This window comes from Sciurus vulgaris (assembly GCF_902686455.1).
Source record: "Sciurus vulgaris genome assembly, chromosome: 13".
Lineage (NCBI taxonomy): Eukaryota > Metazoa > Chordata > Mammalia > Rodentia > Sciuridae > Sciurus > Sciurus vulgaris.
The window spans coordinates 47,047,805-47,075,803 of record NC_136474.1 but is presented as its reverse complement, the minus strand read 5'-3'; the positions used below and the strand labels follow the sequence as shown (position 1 = coordinate 47,075,803).

At 38.2% G+C, this 27,999-nt stretch overlaps 1 protein-coding gene across 1 annotated transcript; it reads left to right on the top strand.

Annotated features, from left to right (window-relative positions):
• Positions 1-27,991, top strand: CLUL1 (clusterin like 1). Its single transcript, XM_079108350.1, has 9 exons — positions 1-161; positions 1,176-1,309; positions 2,555-2,673; positions 3,804-3,952; positions 10,187-10,354; positions 12,769-13,204; positions 16,906-17,043; positions 22,864-23,078; positions 27,575-27,991. Exons 3-9 carry the CDS (start codon positions 2,568-2,570, stop codon positions 27,755-27,757), a joined length of 1,395 nt encoding a protein of 464 aa, XP_078964476.1. The 5' UTR covers positions 1-161; positions 1,176-1,309; positions 2,555-2,567; the 3' UTR covers positions 27,758-27,991.
• The last annotated feature ends 8 nt before the right edge of the window (positions 27,992-27,999 follow it).

Below are 27,999 nucleotides of genomic sequence, written 5' to 3'. Positions count from 1 at the left end.
TTTCCTACTAAAACAGAATGCTTAGGTAATGAAGCCTACTCGAGCTAAAATGAGGTGTGGGTCCTTTAATTGTTCACTCCCTGTGCTCAAGCAGAACAGAGATGAACTCCAGGTTACATGTTGCCCAGAGACAAGGACCAAACTCTAAGGACCCCCGAAAGGTAGGTGGACCAGTTCAGAACAGTCAAGGTCTATTTCTTTAGAAAAGTACTGAGCACATAGTAAATATTGACTGGCTGAGATGGTCTCTCAAACTTTCAGAGGGCGGTCAAGACCATCTTGCAATTTCAGCAATCAGACACACCATGGCTGTAGGTTCTAGAGCTGGCCTGGTGACTACCAGCGCTCCGAACTTTTCAAGTGAATGACTCGGAGCCACGTTTTCAGTTCAGCAAATTAATTAGCAAATTGCCGTGGACCTGAAATACTCATCTACTGAATTGTTTATGAGTGATAAAAATCGTCATTTGTTATTACTTCTTACAGCGAAAGAAAGAAAGAAAAAAAAAGAAAGAAAGAAAGAGAAATAAAGAAAGAAAGAGAAAGAAAGAATACTTATACAATTGTCTGGATTTCTTTCCTTCTTTCTGGTGCTGGAGGCGGAACCAAGGGCTTCTTCAATGCTAGGCAAGCAGTCTACCACTGAGCTACACCCCAGGCCCTATGTAAGGATTCTTTTTCAAAATGTTTTAACTTAGAGTTTACTTATTTTCACTTTGTTGCTTCTTTTTCCAATCTAAGAGATGTGTTTTACCCATGTTGGAATATACATGTCATAACTTTCAAATTAAAAAGATTTTTAAAAATTTCTCGTTGTACACAAAAGGGGTACAACTTCCATTTCTCTGGTTGTACACGAAGTAGAGTCACAGTTTGTATAATCATACATGTACATAGGGTAATGATGTTTGTCTCCTTCTCTTCTCTTTCCTTCCCCCCGCCCCCTCCCCACCCCTCATTTTCCTCTACACAATCCATCCTTCCTCCATCTTGCCTCCCCGCTCCCCGGTTAGGTATCTTCAGCGAGTCCCACCAAACTAAAACTGTATTGGTGTGTCAAGAGGCAGCCCAAGGTTATTGGTCTGATTGTGTGTCCAGTCTGCCCTCTAGTGTTTCTTTTTAAACCATGCCGAATTTTAAACCATAATCTTAATCTCAAAATATTGGTTTAATAGGATTAAGAACTGTGTCATCAAATTAACAGAACAGAGCCAAATCCCTGACACGGATGAGAATTAAATCAGAGAAAAGTAAGGAACCTTCCCGATACTGGTGGCAACTTCTCTGGAAAGACACTGCAAAGTTCGAGGTAAATATATTTTATCAAAAGTTTCATCTGGTAAATAGAGTACTAATAGAAGAAAAAAATTAGTTCAAATGACATGTAAAATGTGATAACGGTGTAACTACTACTATACAGCTGTTATTTTATTATAGTATTAAAATGATATTTCAAGTGTTGATTAAATAATGGAAGTTTTTGTTATTGTTTTTAATATGGCAAATACACAGAAAGCAGATAAATATCTCCTTTGAAGGAAGTCAAGATAATCTGTCTTAATTTATAGACTTAAATTGATTAAAGGACACAGTTGTTTTAATTTAACTTTTCTTAGTAAGTTTTAAATATTTGTATTTGGAATATCTATAACTAATATATATCAAATCAAATTTATTTATTTTGGCACCAGGGATTGAATCCAGGGGCATTTAACAGCTGAACTGCAAATCCCCAACCCTTTTTACTTTTTATTTTGAGACAGATCTTGCTAAATTGCTTAGGGCCTCACTATATTGCTGAGGCTGACCTCAAACTTGCAATCCTCCGGTCTTAGCCTTCCGAGTTGCTGGGATTACAGGCATTTGTCACCATGCCCATCATCAAATTAACTTTAAAAGGAAAGTCATTATCTGAGACGAAACCTAAATGTGCACTATTCATATACCATCATAAGTTTTATAAGAAGCATGAGAAGAATGTGTGAGACTTTTTTGCTTTCATAAAAGAGTAAAGGGTAGTAGTGCTCAGGCAGAAGGACCCCACGTGTGAGTTGTTTCGTGAGATCTGTCTCAAAATAAAAATTTAAAAGGGTTGAGGATGTAGTTCAGTGGTAGACCATTCCCAAATTCAATCCCCAGAACCTCTTTAAAAAAAAAAAGTCATAAACCACCAAGGTAAAAACTTTTTCTCAGGGACTTAGAATTTCAGGGGGAAAGATTCTCTGTGATGTATTACAATTAACTCTGTCTTTAGAGATGTTCACTGCTGGCAAGAAAATAAAATAGGACTTTGATACACACTATTCATTGCCTTGATTTTCAAATATGTCAAGGATGACTTTATTTGACTGTCACAAAGAGTGTAAGCTCAATAGGAACTCCGACTTGTTTCTTTTTTTTTTTTAAATGTCCCAGGCATATTAGCATGAGATGTCTAAAGTCATAAAGAAAAATTGACAGAAAAATGCGTTGGAGCTCCATGTGTTTCCAATTGATGCCAACAGAAACTAACCTCATGGAAGACACGTGATGCAGGTTTATTTTTCCTTTGCAGGAACAGCAGGAACATGAAGCCGCCACTCTTGGTGTTTATTGTGTGTCTGCTATGGTTGAAAGATTGTCACTGTGCACCTACTTGGAAAGACAAAACTGCTATCGGTGAAAACCCGAAGAGTATGTTTGGTTTCTTATTTGTGCGGAGTCCTGTTTGTGTGTTTTCATGTCCTGCTGGCATTTACAGTGCCTTATAGTTGAGAGATAACGGTATTCACGACATCTCACTGTGAGAAGGTCTCTAGGCACTTAAACCACGTCATCATGATGCCAAACATCTGGACAAAAATAGAAAATTCCAATCAAGTCTCTGCAAGTGAGCGTTCACATATCCAGATGTTTGCTATCCTGTAGATAAGACATGCCAGCTTTTTGACTGCATTTTTTTCTGTATCATCCAGATGTTTGGTGTCATCTCAGCACGGCCTTAATGAACAGTGAAATACTTCTCTAGCATTTAAAGAATTTAAACCATTAGAGTCATTTGTGTAATTGTTCTTAAACTAGTGAAGGAATGGGTTATAATTACACTGAATCTGGTTGTTTTTGTAGCCATTGACTCATGACCTTTCTTAGTGACACAGGTTTTGGGTAGTTAACACTTAGACGGATCAGTTAGCTAAAATGGGATGGATTTGGCGTCTATAATTAAATTCAGAGACAAGAACAAGTTTTTTGGGAGGCCACACTGGCTACTGAGAAGAAAGACTGACAATGAGTTTTCTACCCACTTAGGGCTTATTAAAGGTGTGAAAGAGATGGTCATTCGGTTATTAAGAAGTCTTGTTATGAGATTCTTTCTTGATTTGGTGACTTCTTGGAAGGCAATTAAAGCTGAAAAAGGAAAATTGTTCACTGTTTGAAGTCCTCAGCTGGGAATTTCATACAAGTTGTTGGTGAAGAAAATTCAAAATTTTCTCTAATAGAAGAAAGTCTCCTTTCTCTAATATAAGCACACTTGAGACTTAAATGAAAGGGGGAAAATGAATAAATGACAACAGGGCCTGCAAAAAATGACAAGAACAAGGTTAAATGAGCTCTGACTCGTTCAGGAGTTTACAAGTAAGGGACAGAAGGTATCATCCATGTGGCAGCTGACTGCTAATTTATTACAATCTGCTTTCAAAGAACAATTAAGCCTCTCTTAAGGGGACATGAAATATTGGTGAACAATGCATTGTTTCATAATCTAATCAGATCTTTAAAAACAAGCAAACAAACAAAAAATCCTCCTGCAATGTGTCTTTCAGGTTTTTCTGAGGCTGGGGAGATAGATGTAGATGTAGAGGTGAAGAAGGCTTTGATTGGTATCAAGCAGATGAAAATCACGATGGAAAGACGAGAGGAAGAGCATACCAAACTAATGAAAACCTTGAAGAAATGCAAAGAAGAAAAGCAGGTACTGTAAAGAAAAGAATCTGTTGCCTTTTTATTTTTTTTTTCTTTTTTATTGTTTCGGTGCATTGTAATTATACATAATAATGGAACTCAGTATGCCTTATTTATACATGCACATCATTTTTTTTTTTTTTTGGTACTGGGGATTGAACCCAGGGGCATTTAACCACTGAGCCACACCCTCAGCCCTTTCTATATTTTAATTCAGAGACTGGGTCTTGCTAAATTGCTTAGGGCTGGGCTAGGTTGCTAAGGCTGGCTATGTACTCCGATCCTCCAGCTTCAGACTTCCAGGCTGCTGGGATTACAGGTGGGTGGCGCCCAGCAACACATAATTTCATCAGTCTCATCCCCCTTTACTTTCCTTTTCCTTCTCCTCCTCCCTCCTCCTGATCTGCTTGCTCCACTCTACTGATGTTCCCTCTATTACCATCATCATCATTAATTGGTGCATTATAATTATATATAAAAGCTGAATTCACTGTGTTATGTGCGTATGTGGACGTGGCATAATTTGTTAGATTTTATTCCCCAGCACTTCCCCACTCCCTTCTCTCCAGCCTCCCTGTCAACATACCTGTTCTTAAACACATTTAAACTATAAATATGGCACTAGTGGCAATCGATGAGTTACTTATTTCCCCTAATAATATATTTTCTGGAGGGCAAGACTGGAGGAAAAGTTTGACAGAAACTTTAAATTTCTTCAGAGAACATACTCTGTAGAAAGGGTCTTTGCAGGACTCCAGACACAAGAATTTGGAGGATTCATCTCTGTTTGAGAGAAGTGCTGTTTTCTCAAAAACGCTTGTTTCTTAGTTCTTTTTTATTTATTTATTTTATTTTTTTCCAATACCAGGGACTGAACTCAGGGGAGCCTTACCACTGAGCTACCTCCCCAGTCCTTTTTATTTATTTATTTTTTATTCTGAGACAGGGTTTTGCTAAGTTTCTTAGAACCTCACTAAGTTGCTGAGGCTGATTTTGAACTTGTAATCCTCCAGCCTCAGCCTCTCGAGTTGCTGGGATTAGTCTTAGTCCTTTTTGATTTAGGATATTGAGTCAAAGGTGTTCAGGGAAATTTGAGGCTAGCTCAGTCATCTCCAAAATTTTTCATCTGCCATCCCTATTACTAAAAAATGTGTTAGCACTCACTCCTAAATATATGTATATTAATTTATTTGTAAACTAGATACATGAATTGCTACCATTAATATCTTGAGGTACAACATGGATTTTGGGTGAGGTTCATCATTAGATCCAAATTTCAAAATAATCTAGATATTTTGAAAGTTTAGCTGGCTTGCCAAACCTAATTAGATCATTACAGTTTTACTTTGTGGCCAAAACAGAGCTCATGATGAAGAACTGTTGCTCTGTCATGTGCTTTTTATTCATTTATGCTTAAATTATTCATATTCATGTTTTAATATTCCAGTTCTTCCCCCACTCTGCCCCCAGAGTCTTTCCAAGCCCTCTATTCATTTTGTGAAGATTAGTTTAGTTACAACTAGATAATAAAATTCACTGGTCCACCTGAATCCTCTCAAACAGGGACTCATTATAATTTGTTTCAAAGAAACAGAGAGAGATGGAGGCCTGGCCAGTGTTCTAAAATGTGGAGGTATCCCTCTCCCCGGGGACCTCACTTAGAGTTGACCACAGGCCACGTCTGACGTGGGCACTCAAGAGAGAGCCAGTGGACGTTAAACATTGCATCAGCCAAATCCATTTTATTTATTTATCTTCTGTGGTACTGGGAATTGAACCCGTGTAAGTCTAGCATTTACCACTGAGCTATACCCCCATTCCCTAACCCATTTTTAAAAATTCAAATACAGCTCCACTAAATAGCTATAGTTTAAACTGTGTCTTTTGCCTATGGAGAATACACATTATATCCAAAAGTCCTTGAAAGATGTTGAAAAGTGTTCACAAGCTACTATATAAAGCTCAATAAATTTCCAAACTACATACTTAATAGTTTAATAACATTTAACTATGTTAAAAACAATATAACACTCAAAACAATTACTTTTTTTTTAAAAAAAGGTTATCTTCCAATATTATCCTTAATCAGAGAGAAAATAAGAACTGTAACAAAAATAATGTCAAATTCTGGCAAAATACAAATATATAAAATCTACCATCTAGATCTTTTTTTTTTTTTTTTTTTTTTTTTTTTTTTTTGGTGTAGGGAGTTGAATCCAGGGCCTCACACATGCTATGCACATTTATCACTGAGGAACCCATCTTGGTCATTTTTAAATGTACTGTGAAGCAGTATTAAATACGTTCAGAATGTTGCTCAACCAACCCCCAGAATTCTTTTCACTTTGCAAAAACCAAAAATCCATGCCTATTAAACAACTATCCAATTCCCTTCTCTGCCTATGTGTGTATACATATACATAACATACACACATTCATACACAAACATTTCCGTGTTAGAGATCAAACTTCCTCCATCAATTTTCAAATTAAAAAATACAAGTGGAGTCCTAATATTTCCTACCTATACCTATGCACACAAACCTAAAAAGTTGGGGACCAATGAATTCCAGACAACTGCTCACAACTCTTCACTCCCAAGCGTCCTGGCCTCTGAGACTAGAACAGAATCTGACAGGCTGATCCCAAAGCTGTGTGTCAGCCTGTCACCAGGCCAGTTAATGCTGCAGCCACACCTACCGCCTGGAGTCAGGCTGGGTTCCTGGCAAAGAAAGGAGATTGCCTGACCAGCAGCTGCAAACCCTCCTCCCTTTGGCAGCAATTAAAAGATTTTGAGGAAATCTAAAATAGCTCAGCATCAGGACAACATGGAAGTCCCTCAAGCTGGGTTCTACCCTGGTGGGCTTGTGAGTCTGGCCATCTGGGAATAGTGACACTAAATGCCATTAACAGAGCTTTTACAAAACACATTATCACATGGAATGCTTCAAACATCTGGGTAAACCATACTTTCCTTTTACAGCTAAGAAAACTGAGGTTGGAAATGTTAATTAACATGTTACTCCAACATTGGAAGGAATAAACCAGGAGAAAGCCAGCAGATGTGTGCAGAGGGGACCTGGTGACTTTTGTTTTGTTTTGTTTTGTTTTCACTTTTTGGAGCCTCCTGGCAAGCTAAGTCTGCAGTACTAGGAAAAGAATATTCCAGTTAAGGGCGGATCAAGTAAGCAAATGTTGATTTCGATTTTGGTCCTGCAACTGGTAGAAGCCCAGCAACTGGTAGAATTTTTATTTATTCTTAAAAACCTACTTATTACATAAAAGTTCCTTGCATTATACTCTTCAGTTTGGGCACTCAATTAAAAAGTTAATGGAGCAGAAGATCTTTAGCCCTAAGTCTCTCTCCATGAAATTACTTTAAACCTAGAATAAGGGTCAATTGAGCCAAATTAGGACTTGACAAATAAGGGGTTGGCACACCCAGCCTCTGGTACAGAGCACCACCCATCCTCGGTGACATGGCACCATCACAGTCTTGTACCTCGTCCCCTCCCTATTAATATTGATTGGGAGCATCTGAAACTTACTAAAATGGGAAAGCCTGGAGTGGCCCATACTGATTTGCCAGGTACCTGGGTATTTTGATGACCTGTGAACTATAAGAATAGAGTTCCAGCAATTGGGGAGGCTGAAGCAGGAGGACCGTGAGTTCAAAGTCAGCCTCAGCAACTTAGTGAGGCTCTAAGCACCTCAGTGAGATCCTGTCTCTAAATAAAATACCAAATAGGGCTGGAGATGTGGCTCAGTGGTTGAGTGCCCCTGAGTTCAATCCCCAGTGCAAAAGAAAAAAAGAATAGAGTTCTAAATGTGGACTCTGTTCATGGGTAGAATATTTAAGAGAAACAGAAGGAACAGTAAGACATTCCTAAACCAGAGACCTACCTCATCCAGGGCAACATTTCATTTTTAAAACTTGGGATGTGTGATTTGATCGATGGTCTTTGTTATGCTTCTCAAGGGGTGTGTAGAACTAGGGCTAAGAATTATGAATTACAATAATGTGCTTAAAAACTTGCTTCTTTGTCTCATTTAACACAAAACCTTAAAAGGGAGCCCTTACTATTATTCCAATTTCCTAATGAGCAGATTAAGGTTTAGACATATTAGGTAATTTGCCTAGGGATACACTGATGAATATAGTTCAGAATGGGAATACTGGAATTTTGGTTTAAGGGGACTATGTGCAGAATATTTAAAATAGGGACTGACTGAGAAAACTCACGAGGTATTGTTGCCCACCAGGGTGAAACAACCATTCTTAAGATGCAGTATTCCAACATTGTTCTGCAAAGCCCAAGGGCATACATACACGAATTCTGTTTGGGTCACAACATGCATTTGGGCAACCTGGGCCCTGCTGGTTTTCCTCTGTGGGTGGTAACAAATGCTACCTGGCTGAGCACCAGAACTCTGCAATAAGGCCAACTGGAAAATCCAAGCAGGCAGAGGAAACATGGAAGATTGTCAGAGCTTGGGTGGTTTTTGGGCTTCATATGTCAGGAAAGGGTAGTTTCTTTTTCTTTTCCAGTGTGTTAAAAAAAAATGTACTATATATATATATAGTACATTTTTATATATATATATATATTTTTTTTTTTTTTTTTGTACTGGCAATTGAACCAGGAGCACTTAACCATTGAACCAAATCCCTAGCCCTTTATTTATTTGTTTTTAAATTTTGAGGGTCTCACTAAGTTGTGAAGGCCCTTGCTAATTTACTGAGGCTGGCCTTGAGTTTGTAATCCTCCTGCCTCAGCCTCCTGAGTCACTGGAATTATAGGTGTGTACCCCTGTGCCTGGTAATAACTTGGGTTTTAAGTACCAAAACTTTTTTCTCCCATAGGCATTTTTCATTTAAGGGAGATGCCTTTAGTTCTGTCTTCTTATGGACGGGTCCATTATGCGCTTCATGTCCCTTAACTCCACCTAAGGCAAGCAGGGGGTCAGTCTCAAAAGCCCACGCTCAGAGGGAAGCCAGGGATCTAGGCAGGGGCACAGGAAAAAAGTCCTGATGTGCCATGGAGGCAGCTTTTGGGGACCTCCAGAGGCTGGCCGGAATCAGGCTCTCAGGGACAGGTGCCATTCATTGCACTAGGCTCCTTACCTCTGGATTGCAGGACCTGACCCAAGTACAGCCAGCACCACAAGGGGGAGTGCGTGGAATATACACAAGTAAAATGCAGACACTCCAAGGGCAGCTTCTCTGCAATTAGAATGTTAATTTAATGGTGAGATCCAAGAATCATACTTTGATGATTCTTATTTTTTTGGGGGGGGGGGTTAATAGGAATTGAACCCAGGGGCACTTACCCACTGAGCCACATCCCCAGCCCTTTCTAATTTTTTTTTTTTTTTTTTTTTTTTTTTTTTGTGGTGCTGGGGATTGAACCCAGGTTCTTGTGCTTACAAGGCAAGCACTCTGCCAACTGAGCTATTTCCCCAGCCCCATTTTTAATATTTTATTTAGAGTCAGGGTCTCCCTGAATTGCTAAGTGCCTCCATAATTTGCTGAGGCTGGCTTTGAACTCTTGATCCTCCTGCTTAAGCCTCCCAAGTTGCTAGGATTTAGGTGTGTGCCACTGTGCCGGGCAAGAATCATACTTTCTTACAGTGTATAAGAACATACAACAGTTGAAGGTAGCATCACTGAAAGAAATAAAATGCGTCAGTTTTATAAGCCTCACAGACCATCTTCCACATCCCCCATAGACTAGACATGCAGAGGACAGGTAAGAAGGTAAGTCACAGCGGTTCCCACAGATAGAGATGACATCTTTGGTGTTGGCTTACCCTTGTCTAGGGTAATGTCCATACACATAGCAAACACTCAATAAATACTTATTGAACAAATGAATAAACACGAATAACATTTGTAGCCTTCAATAAAACTCGGTCAGGGGTTGGGGTTGGGGCTCAGTGGTAGAGCGCTTGCTTAGCACATGTTAGGCACTGGTTTCGATCCTCAGTACCACATAAAAATAAATAAAATAAATAAAATAAAGGTGGTGTGTCCATCTACAGCTAATAAATAAATAAATAAATAAAACTCAATCAGTGCTCTTTTCTGAAACAGAAAGCATTACAGCAGATCTGTCAGCTGCTCAGGGCCTGGAAGAGGAAGGAGTAGTTTAGAATACACAGATTTTTCAAAGTGTGGAATCAACTAAGGCACACAGAGAATCATGAAACGGAAATATAACTTGCATTTCTACTTTTTAATTAGGAGGCTGTGAAACTTATGAATGAAGTTCAGGAACATCTGGAGGAAGAAGAAAGGATATGCCAGGCATCTCTGGCTGATTCCTGGGATGAATGCAGGGCTTGCCTAGAAAGAAACTGCATGAGGTTCTATACAACCTGTCAGCCTGGTTGGTCCTCTGTGAAAAATACGGTAAGAGGAAATTCGAGAGTTCAAAATTTCAGAGCTATGTATAACTTATAAGTTAGAACAGCCATTCAGTATTTATCCTTCCTTTGGTCAATTTCTTTTTTTTTTTTTTTTTTTTTGTGGTGCTGGGGATTGAACCCAGGGCCTTCTGCTTACGAGGCAAGCACTCTACCAACTGAGCTATATCCCCAGCCCTATCCTTCCTTTGAATGACACTACATGTATCTCAGAAATACCCCCTTTCAGTCTTGTACTTATTATTCACCAAGTTTCCACTAGATTGTGAGCTCTTTGAGGGCAGGGATCATAGATTATATGTCTTCATTTGAGCATTGTAGGCACCCAATAAATGTTCGTTGAATTGTATTCTCAGTCACACTATTTCAGTCTCTGATCAATCTGCTTTCATTTTCCCCACCAGAGGCCATGTATGTGAAGCCATCCTCTGCCTCCTGAATCTCTCTTTCAATGTACTTATCTTCTTCTGTGTAGCACATATACACATGCGTGCACACGCACACACGCACACTTTCATGTCCCCTTTTATCCACATATGCCCTATAGAATTGGCATTTGTGTTTTGCCCCCTTTGGCTATGTTTTGGGCAGAGGGAATCACAGAGGGTGGTGACCTACATAGGATGAGCTTTGCCCTATAAACAACTAAAATTGGCCTGAATTTTCCTCCTCCTTGAAGAAGTAAGCAAAATATGAAAATTGCATAGAATTTCACTCTCCTAGCAGAACACGTGCTAATTAGATGATGCTCCTGGCTTAGAAGCACCACACTCAATTACAAAGGAGAAACCCTAAGATAAGGAGTGTGCCAAGCTCATTTGCCTCCACTGTTAACTGCATCTGCTTTATTTTGAGAGCCCCTGTCACTGTCAAATACATGGTGGGATGAGTACTGGCTAAAGCCAGGAGATTTTTAAAAAATATTTTTCAGTTGTTGATGAACCTTTATTTTATTCATTTATTTATATGTGGTGCTAAGGATGGAACCCAGTGCCTCACACATGCTAGGCAAGCACTCGATCACTGAGCCATAACCCCAGCCCCAGAAGTCAGGAGATTTGGAGATCATTTCCATCTGGGCCAGTTGTGTGACCTTAGGAAAATTTCTCGGGACTTTAAAATGTTTGATTTTTGTTTTCTGTTTTGAGAGGGGTCCGTCTATGCTGCCCAGGCTGGTCTTAAACTTCTAGGATCAAGTGACCTTCCTCCCTCAGCCTCCCAAGTAGCTGGAATTACAGACATGCACTACCATACCCCAGAGTTGAAGTCTTATTTTTGTGGATGGAATCAAGTAAACAAAAGCTGGCAGAGTGAAAGGCAGACAACTCCCCACCCAGATTACTTTCTGGGAAAGTCACAAGTTCTCTAAAAATTCCTGGAGAATTTTTTGAACAGTAGGGGGTGGTGCTATGAAAGTCATGTTCAATAGCTGATGAAACACTGAACACACCCACATCACTAGATAAAAGGGTAGCGCTGGTCTGCCCCGACGTAAGTGTCAGAGATGAAGAAAAGCATACTGTGGATGCTGGAAAAATCTTCTCCCATGGAATGGTATCCAAAATTCTACAATTAGGCCTTCATTCCTTTGATTATATAGCAAGGAGGGCTTCCATCATCCCTAATATGTAACATCCCTAAACAACCTGTTAAGCTGTATCTAGGATCTATAATTCAATGTAGATGCATTTGCATTAATATTTTCCTTTCCATTTAAGCAATGAGAAAAAGGAAATTATATAGACATTAATGATATTTCATTAAAGAATTTTTTTTTTTTTTTTTTTTTTTTTTTTTTGGTACCAGAGATTGTACCCAGGGGCGCTTAAACACTGAGCTACATCCCCAGCCCTTTTAATATTTTATTTTAAGACTGAGTCTCAGTATGTTGCTTTGTGCTTCAATAAGTTGCTAAGACTGGCTTTGAATTCATGATCCTCCTGACTCAGCCTCCTGAGTCCCTGGGATTACAGGTGTGTGCCACTGTGCCCAGCTCACTAAAGAATTTTTTTTTAAAAAGAATGAAGACAGGTGAAGGACAAAAGCCTTCATCACAGTTTTCTGGCAATTTTGATGGTGTCCTGGAAGCACCAGCAAAGTCAACTACTGCCAGTGCCTCAAGCTACAGCTGCTCAACGGTATTGAAAACGACCTTTCAAGTCATCAGTGGCCAAACCTCCATCAGGAGGAATTTCAGGTCCTTTTTCCAAAGTCAAAGTCAAAGCCAGGTATAAGAGTGTTAATACAATTCTCAGAGTTGATCACCTCTTCTTACCTTGCCCAGAATTGTTCTTGATTTGGAATGACTATTACTATAAAGTGACATCTACTTGCAATAAGAAATGGTCAAGAAGGAAAATAAATTTTTATTCCCTGTCTGTTCCCCAACCCGCCCTATAGATTGAGCAGTTTTTCAGGAAGATATATCAGTTTCTGTTCCCTCTCCGTGACGACGGCGAGGACAGCCATCTCCCCCGCAGTGAACGGCACATGCAGGAAGATGCACAAGTGGCCCAGATGGAGGATGCGTTTGTCCAGCTGACTGCGACTGTGGAATCCCTCTTTAACAGGAGTTTTTACGTCTTCAAACAGATGCAGCAAGAATTTGACCAGGCTTTCCAATCATATTTCATGTCGGAAACCAACTTAATGGAACCTTACCTTTTTCCAGTTTTATCCAAAGAGCCAACCAAAAAAGCAGATCTTGGGCAAAGCTGGGATATTCCCCACTTCTTCCAGCTGTTCTGTAATTTAAGTCTTTCTATTTACGAAAGTGTTCGTGAAACGATTACTGATACACTGAGTGCAATAGAGAATTGGCCAAAATATGATGAAGGCAAGTATTTTTTTTTAATTTTTATAGTTGTAGATGGACAGAATGTCTTTATTTTACTTATTTATTTTTATGTGATGCTAAGGATTGATGCTAAGGATGCTAGGCAAGTGCTCTGCCACTGAGCCCCAGCCCCAGCCCTGAAGTCAAGTATGAAAAGATTACTTGTACTTAGCTGTCTCGATGAAGGCAACTTTTGTTTAGCTTAGGAAATGATAGACAATTTTGAGTCACTGTCTAGTATTTCTTGAACTGATGATTTGTAGATAATCAGAGTTTCTGAGCTTCTTAAAAGGAGCTTTGAAGTCTGCCATCCTCCTCCCATTATGGTTGAGAACTCTAGTGCTATTTTCTCTCTTTAGAGCAAATTTTCAAAGCTAAAAGAAGAAACTGCCAGTAGGGTGAGAACTTGAAAAACACAGTTCCCTCTTTTCTTTCTTTGTTGTTTTGTGGTACTGGTGATTGAACCCGGGCCTTCTACCACCCAGCCACATCCTCAGCCTTTTTAACTTTTTATTTTGAGACTGTCATCCTAAATTGCCCAGGCTATCCTTAAACTTGGGATCCTCCTGCTTCAGCTTCCCCAGTAGCTGGGATTATAGGTGTGTGACACTAGGTGGCGCCTTCTCTTTTAATTCTTATTTAGAGATTCAGTTTTATGATGTTCAAACATCAGGGACTTTCTTTAAAGTTCCTTTAGGATCTTCACCTTCCACTTTATAGAGAAGCCTAGTCTCACATGTAACCAGGTCAAATGAAGTGTTATGACCTTCTTGAGTCACTACTATAATTCCCTGAACCATAAAATATATGCCCAAAACTAGAGAAAATGTTCATGGGTGAATCCTAAAATATAGAAATAGAAATTAGATAAGAATCGCCTTCTGCCAATATGCCCCATAATATTCCATGTTTGGAAAAAATGCTTTATGTTTCAAGGCAGGGGATATCTTCTTCCAGCTTCTGTGAAGTAATTTGACACAGCATTTCGGAAATGAGCATTGCTGTGTGGAAGATCTCCATTTCCTTGGACTTATCTCTTTGAAGCCACAAAGCCACATTAAAGGCCTCTCGACTCTGAAATGAAAACTAAAATGGGCACTTTCTGGCTATTTTCCACTTACATCAGCAGTAGCTGGCAACATGTGAATCAGATTCTCAATGTTGCTATGGCATTACATAACGAGCTTCAACAGAGGAGGGTTTACCTCACACATTTCAGAAACTCAAGCCAGGAAACACATCCTTCAGATTCCATGGCTCCTTGAGCAGAGAACAGGCATCATTACTGAACTGTCAGGCTCTATTTCAGGGTCTGGAGGAGTTTTCTCCTAAGTCAAATGTTTTGTCTGGTGTTCCATTCTGAGGTTCCAAATTCATCCAATATTTAGGAGAAGCACCTGGGTCGTAGATTAAATTATTCTGATGCTGGGGTGCTATCAAATAATTTTTGCCTGATCTTTTAAATAGATATCATTTGTCTTGGAATAATATCCAGAATGTGTTTATTGGAACAAAATGGCACCCCTTCCTTCATATTGTATAGGGATCTAACACATGTGCCAGGATGAGGACTGATTCAGACATATCCCAATGATTTCCCAATCACTGCAACTCCCTCTAACCCCACTGACTTAATAAACATGGGTCACCACTATTTGCCTGAGGTTCCTTCTCATTCACACATCTGAGGACCAGCTCCCACTCTAAGCAAAGCCCACTATCCTGGCCCCTCGGTACCACCTCCACCTCTGTGATAACCTGGATATCCAGGGTCCCCTGTAAATGCAAATGTTAAAAATAAATTGGCAAACAAACAAACAAAAAAGTCTATGTTTCACTAAATACTCTTCTTTCTCCAATATCCTGTCCCTTGCCAGGTAGTATACAGAAAGCTCAGCAGAGGAGATGTTTTGATCTCAGATGAGCAAATGTGGACTATTTATCAAGAAGAGTCAGGCTGTAAAGCATTCATATGTGGTTTCCATCACTCTACTGTACAGGGGGTTGGTAAGGAATACACCTGTTGTCTCTAGAAAGTCCACCTAATGAGGAGACATTTTGAGCTTTGCTCCTTGGTAACAGGCAGAGTGATGGCTGCCCAAAGATATGATATCTATTCCTTAATCCTCAGAACCAGTGACTTCTTTTTATTATAAGGCAAAGTGAAAACAAGGTTACAGGCAGGATTAAGAATGTCAATCTGTTGACTTTAAGTTTTGGAGGTTATTTTTAATTATGATGGTGGACTCAGTGTAATCACAGAGTTCCTTGAAAGTAGAAGGGGGAGTCAGAAAAGACTGAGTAAAAATAGCATCAGGGGAAATACTATGTCCTTCTTCATTGATTCTGAAGATGGAGGAAGGGGGCCTCAGCCAAGGAATGTAGGTGTCTCTAGAATGGACACCTACATTGTAGGTGGTATAACATAGATTCTCTTAGAGTGGTCACAACAAACTAGCCTTGCTGACATCTTGATGTCAGCCTTCTGACATAGAGAACTTAAGATAATAAATTTGTGTTGTTTCAAGCCACTAAATTTGTGGTAATACGTTATAGCAGCAAGAAGAAACAAATACCTCTTGTCAATTACAATAGTTAACACTGACTACTGTGTCTGTCAGTGATCATGGATGGGCCTTGTTGGCCATGATCACCCTAAGAGCTAAAATTAGAAAATAGCTAAAACTGAATAATGAACAACCATTAAAAGGAGATAGGAAATAATTTTCAAAATCTGAAATATCTTGATATTTCATGTTACTTTTAATTTTTATTTTTAATTTATTATTATATAATTTATTATTATTTATTTAATTCTCCTAGAAAAGAAGTTGTTTCTTAAAATTTGATCTGCTTTAGGTATTTTCCTAAATCATAAACTCACTATTGATAACTATATAATGCAAAAGAAAAAGAATAGTACCATAATAAAACAAATGCCTACCACTCAGTTTAAGACATTGCCAATATCATTGGAATTCCCAAGTACTTCCCATTATAGCTTTACAATTTTTAAATACTTATTAAAGGTTTTGTTTTGTTTTGGTTTTTATGGTGCTGGGATGGAACCTAGGGTTTAAAGCACTTTACCACTGAATTACATACCTAACCTTAGGAAATTTCTTTTTCTTTCTTTCTTTCTTTCTTTCTTTCTTTCTTTCTTTCTTTCTTTCTTTCTTTCTTTCTTTCTTTCTTTCTTTTTTTTCTCTTTCTTCCTTATAGAAGTCTAAAGAGACAAGTGGTTTACACTTGCCTAATTACTTAACCCTATTGATATCAGAAATAATAATGATTAAAAATAAGATACACTAAATTTAATATAATACAAATGTACAAAGGAACAAAATAAATGCAAGCTGCCTTCTCCTACCCTATCAAGTACTTCTTCTAAGAGATAATTACTAACAATTCCTCATGCTGCTTTCTAGAAAATGAAATCACATGCATTAATATGTGTGTGGGTATGAGTGTTTCGAGTGCTAATAATACATTTCTAATAACCAGATTCCTGGATTTGAAGGTATGTGTAATCTTTAATAGATGTCAAATTGTCTTAGCACATGATTGCAACAATATGTAACCCTATGTTTCAGTACAGGAAAAAGATTTTGAAGCACTATTAAGAAAAAGCAATGATATAGCCTCCTGTTGTTTGAAGTACAAACTCTAATGACACTAATGTGTAAATGTGTTCCCTGCAGATTCTCACCAGGGAGGATTGATTTCAAAGACATTACCTGAACAGGACAAAGGACTGTGTGGGGAACTTAGTCAAAATTTTTCTGGATGTTTTGAATTTCATGAAAGATGCCAAAAATGTCAGGATTACTTATCAGAAGGTAAATGATTATTTTTTTTTCCCAGGGTTTCAACAGTATTTGGTTGAAATCTCCCTTTCACAAGTTTTGTGAATTGATTTCCTTGCTTTCAAGTCCTTTTTGCACTCTCATTTCCACCTGACAGAGGTCATTGTAGGTTTATAAATTGTTATTATTTCAAAGTATTTCAATTCACATTTCCACTTTCTTTAATTCCTTAACTGTTCCTGTGAGAATTTTATAATTAAAGACCAAGCAAACACTAATATATAAGCAAAAGAGAAAAACAATGAGCAAATTTGCTCAACTCCTTCCCTCTTACTGGAAAGAAAAAGAAACTTCACCAATGAAGAAAAACTTCCCATCAAATAAATCAATTTTTAACCAAGTGAGATTTTTCTTTCTTTCTTTCTTTCTTTTTTTTTTTTTTGGAAGGTATCATTAACTCTTTCCATTCGGTGGGTTAATTGACCATTAGTGTTTGTTTATTTATTTTTAGTGCCGTTTTACTATTGAGCTTCATCCTCAGTCTTTTTCTTTCTTTCTTTCTTTTTTTTTTTTTTTTTTTGAGACCAGGTCTCATCAAGTTGTTGGAACTTGTGGTCCCCCCACCTCGGCCTCCCAGGTAGCTAGATTACAGGTGTGCAATGACTACTGCCTTGCCTGGTGGCCTGCCTGACTAATTAGTATTTAAATAGGAAAAGTGGCTCCTTTCTACAGTTCTCAGCAAACCTTTCCCTCCTAGATCAGGCAAGAGTGACCCTCCCCAAGCAGGAGATCCCTCCTTCTGTCCTCATCCCTCTCTTTCTATCTCTGTCTTCCTCCTAATAAAATTACTCCTCCCATCCTACAAGACCCCGGTCAAAATTTTTCTTACAAAACACAAGAAGAGATTTTGGTCCCTATGTTTTTGCATTTTATCTTGCTAGAGGCCTAAGGAAGGACATTTTTAAAGTGTGGCTAATGACTTGGAGAAAGAGGTCAGAAGATACAGTTAGAGCAACACATATTAGTATCTTCATAAATTATTCTACCCCACTAGCTTGTGACTTTTGGTGAGTCAGTTTTGCTATCTAGTACTCAACTGAGTAATCTTTAAAGAAAGGGCTTGAGATCATCTTTGAGTTCTTACAAAATTATTCTCCAAAGCAATTTTAGGGAAAATGGAATCATAAATTGCTAAATATAAAATAATAGCTCTTGCCCCCTTAATTTCCACCAATCCAAAGACCACTAAAGTAATATTTACCCCTGCAGCAAGAGCAGCTCCTTCCAGCCAGCAGAAATTCCTTTATCCTCCTGTTTGCTTTCTCTCCACATCCCTCTAACAATGAGCAATGTACCTAATTTAGCTGTTTAGAAAAAAGGGAGAATGCAATTGTTCTGATCTTGAAAAAGGTAACACAAACTGGTGTTATAGTACAGGTGGGGTGGTGCACACCTGTAATCCCAGCTCCTCAGGAGGCTGAGGCAGGAGGACTGCAAGTTCAAAGCCAGACTAGGCAACCTAGCAAGGCTCTAAGCAACTTATGGAGACCCTGTCTCTGAATAAAATATAAAAAGGGATGTGGCTGGAACTGGGGATGCAGCTTAATGGTTAAGCACCCCGAGTTCAATGCCTGGTACCAGAAAAAAATATAAATATACATAAACTATAGTCGCTTTTAAAAAATATTTTGTTTTTTAGTTGTAGATGAACAGAATGCCTTTATTTTATTTGTTTATTTTTTGTGGTGCTAAGGATCAAACCCAGTGCCTCACACATGCTAGGCAAGTGCTCTGCCACTAAGCTATAGCCCCAACCCCACCAGAAGGGTGGGGTTTTAAAGTATCATTAGAGACACTATAACACTAATAAAGGTTATTTTTGGGTTTTAAGATTAAGGATGAGGGCTGGGGTTGTGGCTCAGTGGTAGAGCGCTTGCCTACCATGTTTGAGGCACTGGGTTCGATGCTCAGCACCACATAAAAATAAATAAGTAAAATAAAGGTATTGTGTCCATCTATAACTAAAAAATAAAAGATTAAGAATGATTTTTTATACTTCTGTATTTTCCAAACTTTATCATAAACATACATGTGTTTTATACTGTATAATATTAAAAATCATTAGACATCTAAATTTTGTTTGATTTTTTTAATGTACTATTACTTTATTTTATTTTTGTGGTGCTGGGGATTGAGATCAAGTCCTTGTACATGCTAGGCAAGTGCTCTTACCACTGAGCTACATCCCCAGCCCAAGTGGTACTTCTTTCATTTAACCATCCTGCTCTGGCTGGGGGTGTAGCTCAGTGGTAGAGCACATGCTGAGTATGTGAGGTGTCCTGAGTTCTGTCCCTAGCACCACAAACAAAACAAAACAACAAAACAACCCCTCAGAACAAAAATTCAACCCAATCTCTTAATCACCCTACTAATACGGATTAATATTCTCTACTAAAGAAACAGGTTTTTCATCTCATCATACAAGTTAATGCACTGCAGAGGTTCTGTACATATACATACTTTGCAGCTCAAAAGGAGTAAAGTTTCCATTCTATTTTTGTTGTTGTTCAACTAAATAACCAAAAGATGAATTGAATAGTCTATCATATTTGGGTGGTTATTAACACCCCAATATAGTTAACAACACCCCCTTTCATCTTCTATTTGAATATCACCAGCCTGGGCTCTTGTTTCTGAATTCTCAGGGCAAATGGGCTTATGGGGGTTGGGAGGATGGTTCCCTGGGCTACAGAAGAGGAGCAAGGATTGCTTTGTCTGCCTCTTCCCTCTCCTCTCCCTCCCACCTTTGCCCTTCTTTAGAGAGCAATGTCCTTTCCAGCAATGACTTGAATGCTTGTCCGCATCCCTCTTGGGTCAAATGTTCTTTCCATGGACACATCTACTCCATCTTAGAATGTACATCAGAAAAAATGATACATAAAATCTTTCTTGGTAGAAAAAGTTTTGGAAAGCATTGCTTTTAAAAGCTTTGACTATCAACTGAGTCTTTTTTCAGAGAACCTGAAACAGATGAGGGTTTTATTCCTCCTAAATTGCCAGCTGGATGACTCTCTGGGCTACTGTTTTGTCATTTGGAAAATGAGAGTACAAAAACTACTTCATACAGGTCTTTGAGGATTAAATAAAATGTCTGAAGTATCGGTGGTTTTCATTATACAAAGTATTTGGGTTTTTCAGTTACAGGGTTGCATATAAGGTTCTGTACAGAAGAAACAGATGTTTTTATAACCTGAATAGATTGATTACAAAAATCATCTCGCTCAAGCATCCCATCTATGTGTCATTAACATCTATTTTCTTCTATTCAGTTAAAGGATTTGATGAAAAATCTCCCCCTGCTTGTCACAAGATAATAATAGAAAAAATCAGATAACATAAATGTATCTGATAATCAATATCTATTAGTGTGTTATCCATCTTTTCATTACTATAAAACTGCCTGAGATAAATCTTAGAAGGAAAAAAAAGTTTAGTTTGGCTAACAGTCCATAATCGATTAGCCCCATTGCTTTGTGTCAAGGTACCACATCATTGTGGAAGTGGATGAAGTGAAACCTCTTACCCTGTGGCAGAAAAGAGCAAAAGAGAAGAGCCGCAACAGGCTCCCAATGATCTAAAGATCTCCCACAAGACCCCACCTCTTAAAAGGCCACCACCTCTGGGCTGGGAGCCAAGCCTTTGACACAGGGCTTTTGGGGAACATTCCAGGTCTAAACTAAAGCAATTAGCTAATGAATACAGTGTACATCAGATAATACAGTGTAAATGCAATGCAAGTTGTTACAAAGGTAAAAGATAAAGAAAGGATAACCCAATGTGCTCCCATAGTGTTAAAAACTTATATTATAAAATACAATGTTATATAAAGAACAGTAAAACAAAAATTCATGTCCTACCACCTAGATTAAAAAATACTTCACCAAAACAGATGAAACCCCATGGTGTCCCCCTCCATATCACATTCTTTTCATGTAGCCCCTCAAAAGAAAGTAGCCATTTTAAATTTGGCAATTATTATTTCTTTGTATTTCTTTATGCTCTATCACATATTTATTTATATAATATATGTTTATGTATATGCATACACCATCCTTAGCAATATTTTGTTTTAAATTCTTATATTGCCAGTTGGCTGTAGTGGCCCACATCTGTAATCCCAGTGGCTAGAGAGACTGAGACAGGAGGATCACAAATTCAAAGCCAGCCTCAGAAATTTAGCCATGTCCTAAGTATCTCAGAAAGACCCTGACTCTAAATAAAATACCAAAAGGGCTGGTGGTGTTTCTCAGTGGTTAAGTGTCCCTTGGGTTCAATCCCCAATATCAAATATATACATATACCAGGGATTAAACCTACTATCACTTAGCTTAACCACTGAGCCACATCCCCAACCCTTTTGTTATGATTTTATTTTGAGACAGGGTCTCATTGAGTTGCTTAAGGCTTCCCTAAGTTGCCAAGGTTGATCTTAAACTTGCAATCCTGCCTGAGCCTTCCCAGCCTCTGAGATTGCAGGTGTGCACCACAGCACCCAGTTTCAAAGCATAATTTTTAAACTTAAAAATATGATTCGTATATATATATACATACATATATGTGTATACACACACACACACACACACACATATATATGATGAGCCCGTGTCAAAAGTAATGTAACTTATTAGTGAGGGAACCTACATATGGTTAAAGTTGGTTCAAAGGAGTATATGATACTAAAGTATTTATAGTCAAGAATAGATATAATGCTGAACTAAGAATACAAAATTAGATATAAAACTAGTTAGTACACTAGAGGGCAATCAAAGCAATAACTTTCGTAGTTATCTTTTCTATCAGACTAGACATCTCTGCTAGACAAAAATCATTTGCAACTTTTCAATCCATAATTTACATATAACTTCATACAGTCTGGTTCTAATCAACAGTATATAATAAATCCAGCAAAGGATCATTTCCCTAGAGAATCTGCAGGTGGGCCTCTTGGAGAGACCTTGAATATATTACCCTGAAAGGTCATGCAGATGTTCTTGTGCCTTATTTCCAAGTTCTGGATAATTTTTCTTAACAATATAAGTATTATTGCTTATTTATTTTCTTGCAACTTTTTCACTAAATGTGAATTTAGCCATGTCGAGTTCATAATTTACTGTTGTATATTGGTCTATGTAGGCACATCACAATTTACTTATCCATTCACTAGCTGAAATAGCTTTAAGATGTTTCGAGAGTTTGGTTATCACAAATAACTCTCCTACATTTGATCAAACAATAATTTTGCCTCTTCAATCAATACTTGATTTCTTTCTTCTAAGACTAAGCACATCACTCTAATTATAATCTCATGTTTGATAAATACAAGATAAGTAAAATATTTTTCCAAACATCACTGATCATGCTTTTCACTATTTACTATATATTTTTTTGTCCTAATTTTAAGTATTTACCATAAAAGTTTCCTCCTTCCTGTACCAATTACCAGTACTGACTTAATACATCCAAATACAAATCAGTAGTTTCCTTTTGAGGAGATTAAGGGGATGTGTTATGAAGGGGCAGAGCAAGGCCTTCTGCTTTAGTAATGTTTCTTTTCCTTAACATGGGTGGTTTGGTATGTTGAATTTACACTAAGTTCTGTCTACAGTCCAGTTTCTATACATAGAACTACATAATTAACTGGATCTCATTGGAAACTGATGGGGATAATATGGATATATGAATGGCCACTCCAGAACTGCAGGCATAAACTAGGAACTCTCTGAAATTTAAGCCCAGGTCACCCATGTCCAGGACTCACAGACCTTCGTTTTTACCATGTGCCTTCTCTGCTAGACTGTCCTGATGTGCCTGAACTACACATAGAGTTGGATGAGGCCCTTAGACTGGTCAATGTGTCCAATCAGCAATACAACCAGATTGTCCAGATGACCCAGTATCACTTGGAGGACACCATGTATCAGATGGAGAAGATGAGCGAGCAGTTTGGCTGGGTGTCTGAACTGGCAAACCAGAGCCTAGGAACTGAGAACATCTTTAATTCAATAAAGGTAATGGCGAGATCCAGAGCATGTATGGAGATTACGTGGGTGCATTGATTCTTCTGTTAGTTTACTTAATAATTATATCTGAATATGAAACCAAGCTGGGGGAAAATAGTCATATTTCCACTGTGATTATATTCAGGCTGACTTGATATAATGAACTATATTAGAAAACAAGGAATTCTATAAAGAAAATCAGTTTAAAACAAAACAAAACAAAACTTTAAATCAATTAAAAGCAAAAAATACTTTCTAATCCAGTGATGGCTAATTCTGCTCATAGTTATAGGACTAGAACTGATTGAGGTAACCTTGAAGAAAAACCAGACAATGTCATTTTTTTGTTGTTGTTTTTGACAGTGTCATTTTTTAAATATATTTTTTAGTTGTCCATGGACCTTTATTTAACTTATTCATATATGGTGCTGAGGATCGAATCCAGTGCCTCACACATGCTAGGCAAGTGCTCTACCACTGAGCTACAATCCCAGCCCTGACAATGGAGAAGAATTACAGATAAAGTAGTTTGAGTTCAATATTTTACTTTGAGAGTTAAGAGCTATAAAAGCATGGGAAAGTTCCTTAACTTTTAGGTCTCAGTGTTTCCACATGAAAAATAAAAATAATAACAGCCACCTTAACATGTCTGTCTGTAAATTCAGTAGCACAGGTTACTTATGCTCTGTAAATTAGAGCTCTTATTAGTGTTTTTTAAATTTTTGGACTGAGGATTGAACTCAGGGGTGTATGACCATGGAGCTACATTCCCAGCCCTTTTTAATTTTGAGAGAAGGTCTCTCTAAATTAGTTGCTAAGCCCTTACTACATTGCTGAGGTTGACCTGAAACTTGCGATCCTCCCACCTCCTCCGCCTCTTGAGTCTCTGGACTTAGAGACATGCACTACCACACCCAGCTAGTCATATTAGTTTTCAACATAATAAGCTGCTGAGTTATGAGTTACCTTGAGAATTACACATATTTAATTTAATTTAATTTTAGGGTTTTTCTTTTTGCTGTGCTGGGGATCAAACCTAAGGCCTCACACATGCCAGGCAAGCCCTCTATCACAGAGCAAAACCCCCTGATTGAGAATTACACACATTTTATGTATTTATTTTCACATAGAAACATACTGTCATCTAAAATTGCAGCTATACTGACTCCCACATTCAATCAAGAACTCTTTGTTGCATAAAACAGTGACCGACTTTCTTTCCTCAGGTACCCCCACAACTGCACAACCAAGCACACATTACATTGATTACATAAGTGTACCATGGTGATTCCTGCTGAGGTTCACATTAAGGGTTCCTAAAAACACCTGAATACAAAAACTACTAAGCTGAATAATTAAAGATGCAATATTCTGAGTAGCATGTGATGTTGGCACCCATCCCAGATCTCTGGGCAGTCCTTTTACCAGTTTCCGCTCTGCTAACTACTTTCTCACTTGGGGCCACTGAGCTCCAGCGCTCTCTGCAGGATCAAGTCAGGGCCAGAGGTCACCTGAAGCCATTTCCTTGCTTAGTTGCTCCCTCTTCTAGTTTGCTTTCCTTCTCCCCTTAATAGTGGCCCCTGAGAGTATTCTTTTTTCAATCACTCATGTTAGGATCTCCAGCTCTGCTTCTTGGGGATTTCTGTAATCCAGCATTTTGTTCTATTTCAGTCCACAAAGTTGGGGCCCATGCATGGCTTGAAAAATAAGCAAAAAAAAAAAAAACCCCACACTTAAAAAATACACAAAAAAGTAGGGCAGAAAAGAGTAGCGTGCAGTGCACTGAATAATTCACATGCATGTCATGGAACTTTCATTTTCCATGTGTCTGTGTGTGCAGACATATAAATATATACATACGAATGTAGACGTGTGCATTTTGAGTCATGATGTAAATGTATTTGCTATTTCATACCATAGTCAAAGGGTGCTGAAAGCCACTGTTCCAGTCTCTGCTGACTCAAATTCTATGACGCCAAGGTCACTCTCTAGGAGGGCAAAATAACTCAATGTGTTTAATTATCCTCACACATATGGACTTTTTAGTCAGTGAAGAAAAACTTGTCTTGAAGGATGAAATCTTAAGAAAATCTTTATCAGTGTTTTCAACCTTCAGAAAGCTACAGTCATTATTTTCCTTTCTATACTTTGATTTGCTTCCATTCTAGGGTCTCTGAGTAACAATAACAGATTGATCTGAAGTTCTTTAGACTGATAACAAAGGCACCCATGTATAAAAACTTCCATATAAAATAAATTTATGGTTTTCAATTACATCTTTATGATAATCATCATCACTAAAGAGCATTTACTATGTTTTGGGCAATGCTCTAAGAATTTTTTCTACATGTCTGACCATTTTATTCCCCTCAATGATCATATAAGGTAATGTCTTAGTACATTTTTTGTTGCTATTACAGAATACAGAGACTGGGACTGGGGGTTTACTTCAGTGTACAGCATATGCTTAACATGCATGAAGCCCTGGGTTCAATAATTCCCAGCACCAGGGGGGACCCACGGATGAGTGATTTCAAAAAAAAGGTTTATTTCACTCAGTGTTCTAGAGACCCAAAAGTTCAAGATCATGGTATGACTCTGCTTAGCTTCTGTTGAGGGCCATGTGCTCCTCCATATGGGGATGGGGAAGCAGCATGCATGGAAGGAGCACATGGTGAAAGAGACCAAGAGGAAGTACAAAGAGGAGGTGCCAGGCTTGCTTTATAACTTCTGCTCTTGTAGTAATCAATCCAGTCCCTCCAGACCTAACTTCATTCCACATGACCTAATCGCCTCCACCACCTCTCAAGAAAACTATGCTAGGAACCAAATTTCAGCATCGGTTTTGGTGGGGACCAGCCATATCTGAACCACAGCAGATAAGTAGTAGTATGTTCCCTGTGTTTCAGGTGAGGCATAAAAGAGAAGCAACTTGTACAAGTGTAGCTAGTAAGTGGTAGAAGTGGAATGCAAACTCAAGCAGGTCGATCTGGACTCAGTGGACTTAACCACTTCGCTAAACTCCCTGTAAAATGTATTTTTCTCAATGCAGTTCTTTAATCATGTAAGGGAAAGTGCAAACCCATAAAATGGCAAGCATTGAAGGGAAGCCTGCCAGCAAGTGAAAAAAGTATGGGCCCTGGTTTTAGTTACATGTGTGTTTGCATTAAAGTTATTTATTAAACTCTACATCAATGCTTTATGCAGTTTTCATGTATATTATATTCACTAAAAAAGAAGGGGAAAAACTTACACAAGTCACTCCTTTATAAACTTGAATTACAAAGTTACTGGTTTCAACCTGGTCTCAAATTTTTTTGCTTCAGTTTTGATAAGAGAATTTATTGAAAAACATTTTCAAAATAGTTCTCTTAAATGACAACAAGATGAATGTCAGTTCAGTGCCATTTAAATTATTGAAATTAAAGTATGTACACTTGAGAATTCATTAGGAGTAACTGATGGGCATTTTGCCTGACTGAGTCTTAGCAAAATCACACATACATCCATTAATTGTAAATTTCCTAGGAAAACTCAGTCCCAAACTTTGCACTTCACATTAATGCCAATAGCACAAACAAAAGCCATTAAACATTTTACCTGCTCATTTCAGGTCTAGTTCCTATTGTGGTTAAGTTGTGCCATGTGGCAGGGCCTGGCCAATGGAATATGAGCAAAGATAATAGGGTTTATTTCTAGGATAAAATAGTTAAGAGCTATGTGTACTCTTCCTTTGCTGAGAGCACCCCCCCCCCCCCCCCAAAAAAAAAGGTGTTCACATGCCTTAGCCTTGAAATGATGTGTTTCTACCATCCAGGGTCCTCCGTGTCTATATAGTGTAGTGCCCTTATAATGGATAGGTTTTTATGGCGAGAACTGTAATAAATCACCAAGTCAATCTTAAGACAGGAGATGGAACCATCTTTATTCACCAGCTGGTGTTCTAGATTCACCAGCTGGTGGGACAGAGGGGCAGGCTGCAAGTCTATATACCCTTCAACTCCCTCCAAGGGTTAGAGTACACCTTTTATACCATAAGTAAAGCATGTCAGTACATAAATCATAAGTGGCTGTTGCTATGATTAAAGAATGGTTGCTAACATCTAGACAATTCTGACAGCATACATTGTCCAGGAAAAATGGGAACCAAAAGGAGAATAATTTTACATTTTATAAGAATTGCCATTTTGCATTTCCAAACATGCTATGCTAAGCAACTGTTAATGGGTACAGAGGCAGGGTGGTCCCCATGGGAAAAGCATTTCTTACATGACATGGAGTCATGTAAAGGTAAAATGGAGTCTGTTTGGTCATTGCCCATATAACCCGGCCCATAACATTGTAACAAGAACAAGAGATAAATTTTTGTTGTATGAAGTCACTAGAATGTTGGGACTAATTTGTTACCTCAGCACAACTTAGCCATTTCTGACTAATGTGGTATTAATTTTGATTGTGTGCTGGGATGTACTAAACCTTTTTACTATATAATCCTTCTTCTCCAGGCAGTTCCAAGAGTTCATGAAGGAAATTCTTCCAAACAAGATGACACAATGGTATACTCAAGCATTCTGCCTTCCTCTAATTTTACACTGGGGATTCCTCTTGAAGAAAAAAGTGCTGAGAGTTCTAACTTCATTGACTATGTGGTAGCGAAAGTTCTACAGCATTTTAAGGAACATTTTTAGGCTTGGTAAGCAGAGTGCCTGATTAAGAATGCTTTGACAGGAATAGATGATTCATAAAAGGAAAAAATAAAACTAGTTTTAAAAATCCCCTGAAAATATGTTCAACCTCATAATAATCAAAGACATGAAAACAAACATCATTTACTGCCTATCAAATGTGCAAATTTTAAAAAGACCCATGAAATCTAGATATGAGTGTGATAAATTGGAAATCTCTTATATTATAGAAGAAAAATAAACTG

Coding starts and splice junctions, on each gene's coding strand:
- CLUL1 (XM_079108350.1), top strand. CDS start 2,568: ATGAAGCCGCCACTCTTGGTGTTTATTGTGTGTCTGCTATGGTTGAAA. Junction 3,953..10,186: donor AATGCAAAGAAGAAAAGCAG/GTACTGTAAAGA, acceptor CTTTTTAATTAG/GAGGCTGTGAAACTTATGAA. Junction 13,205..16,905: donor TTGGCCAAAATATGATGAAG/GCAAGTATTTTT, acceptor TGTTCCCTGCAG/ATTCTCACCAGGGAGGATTG.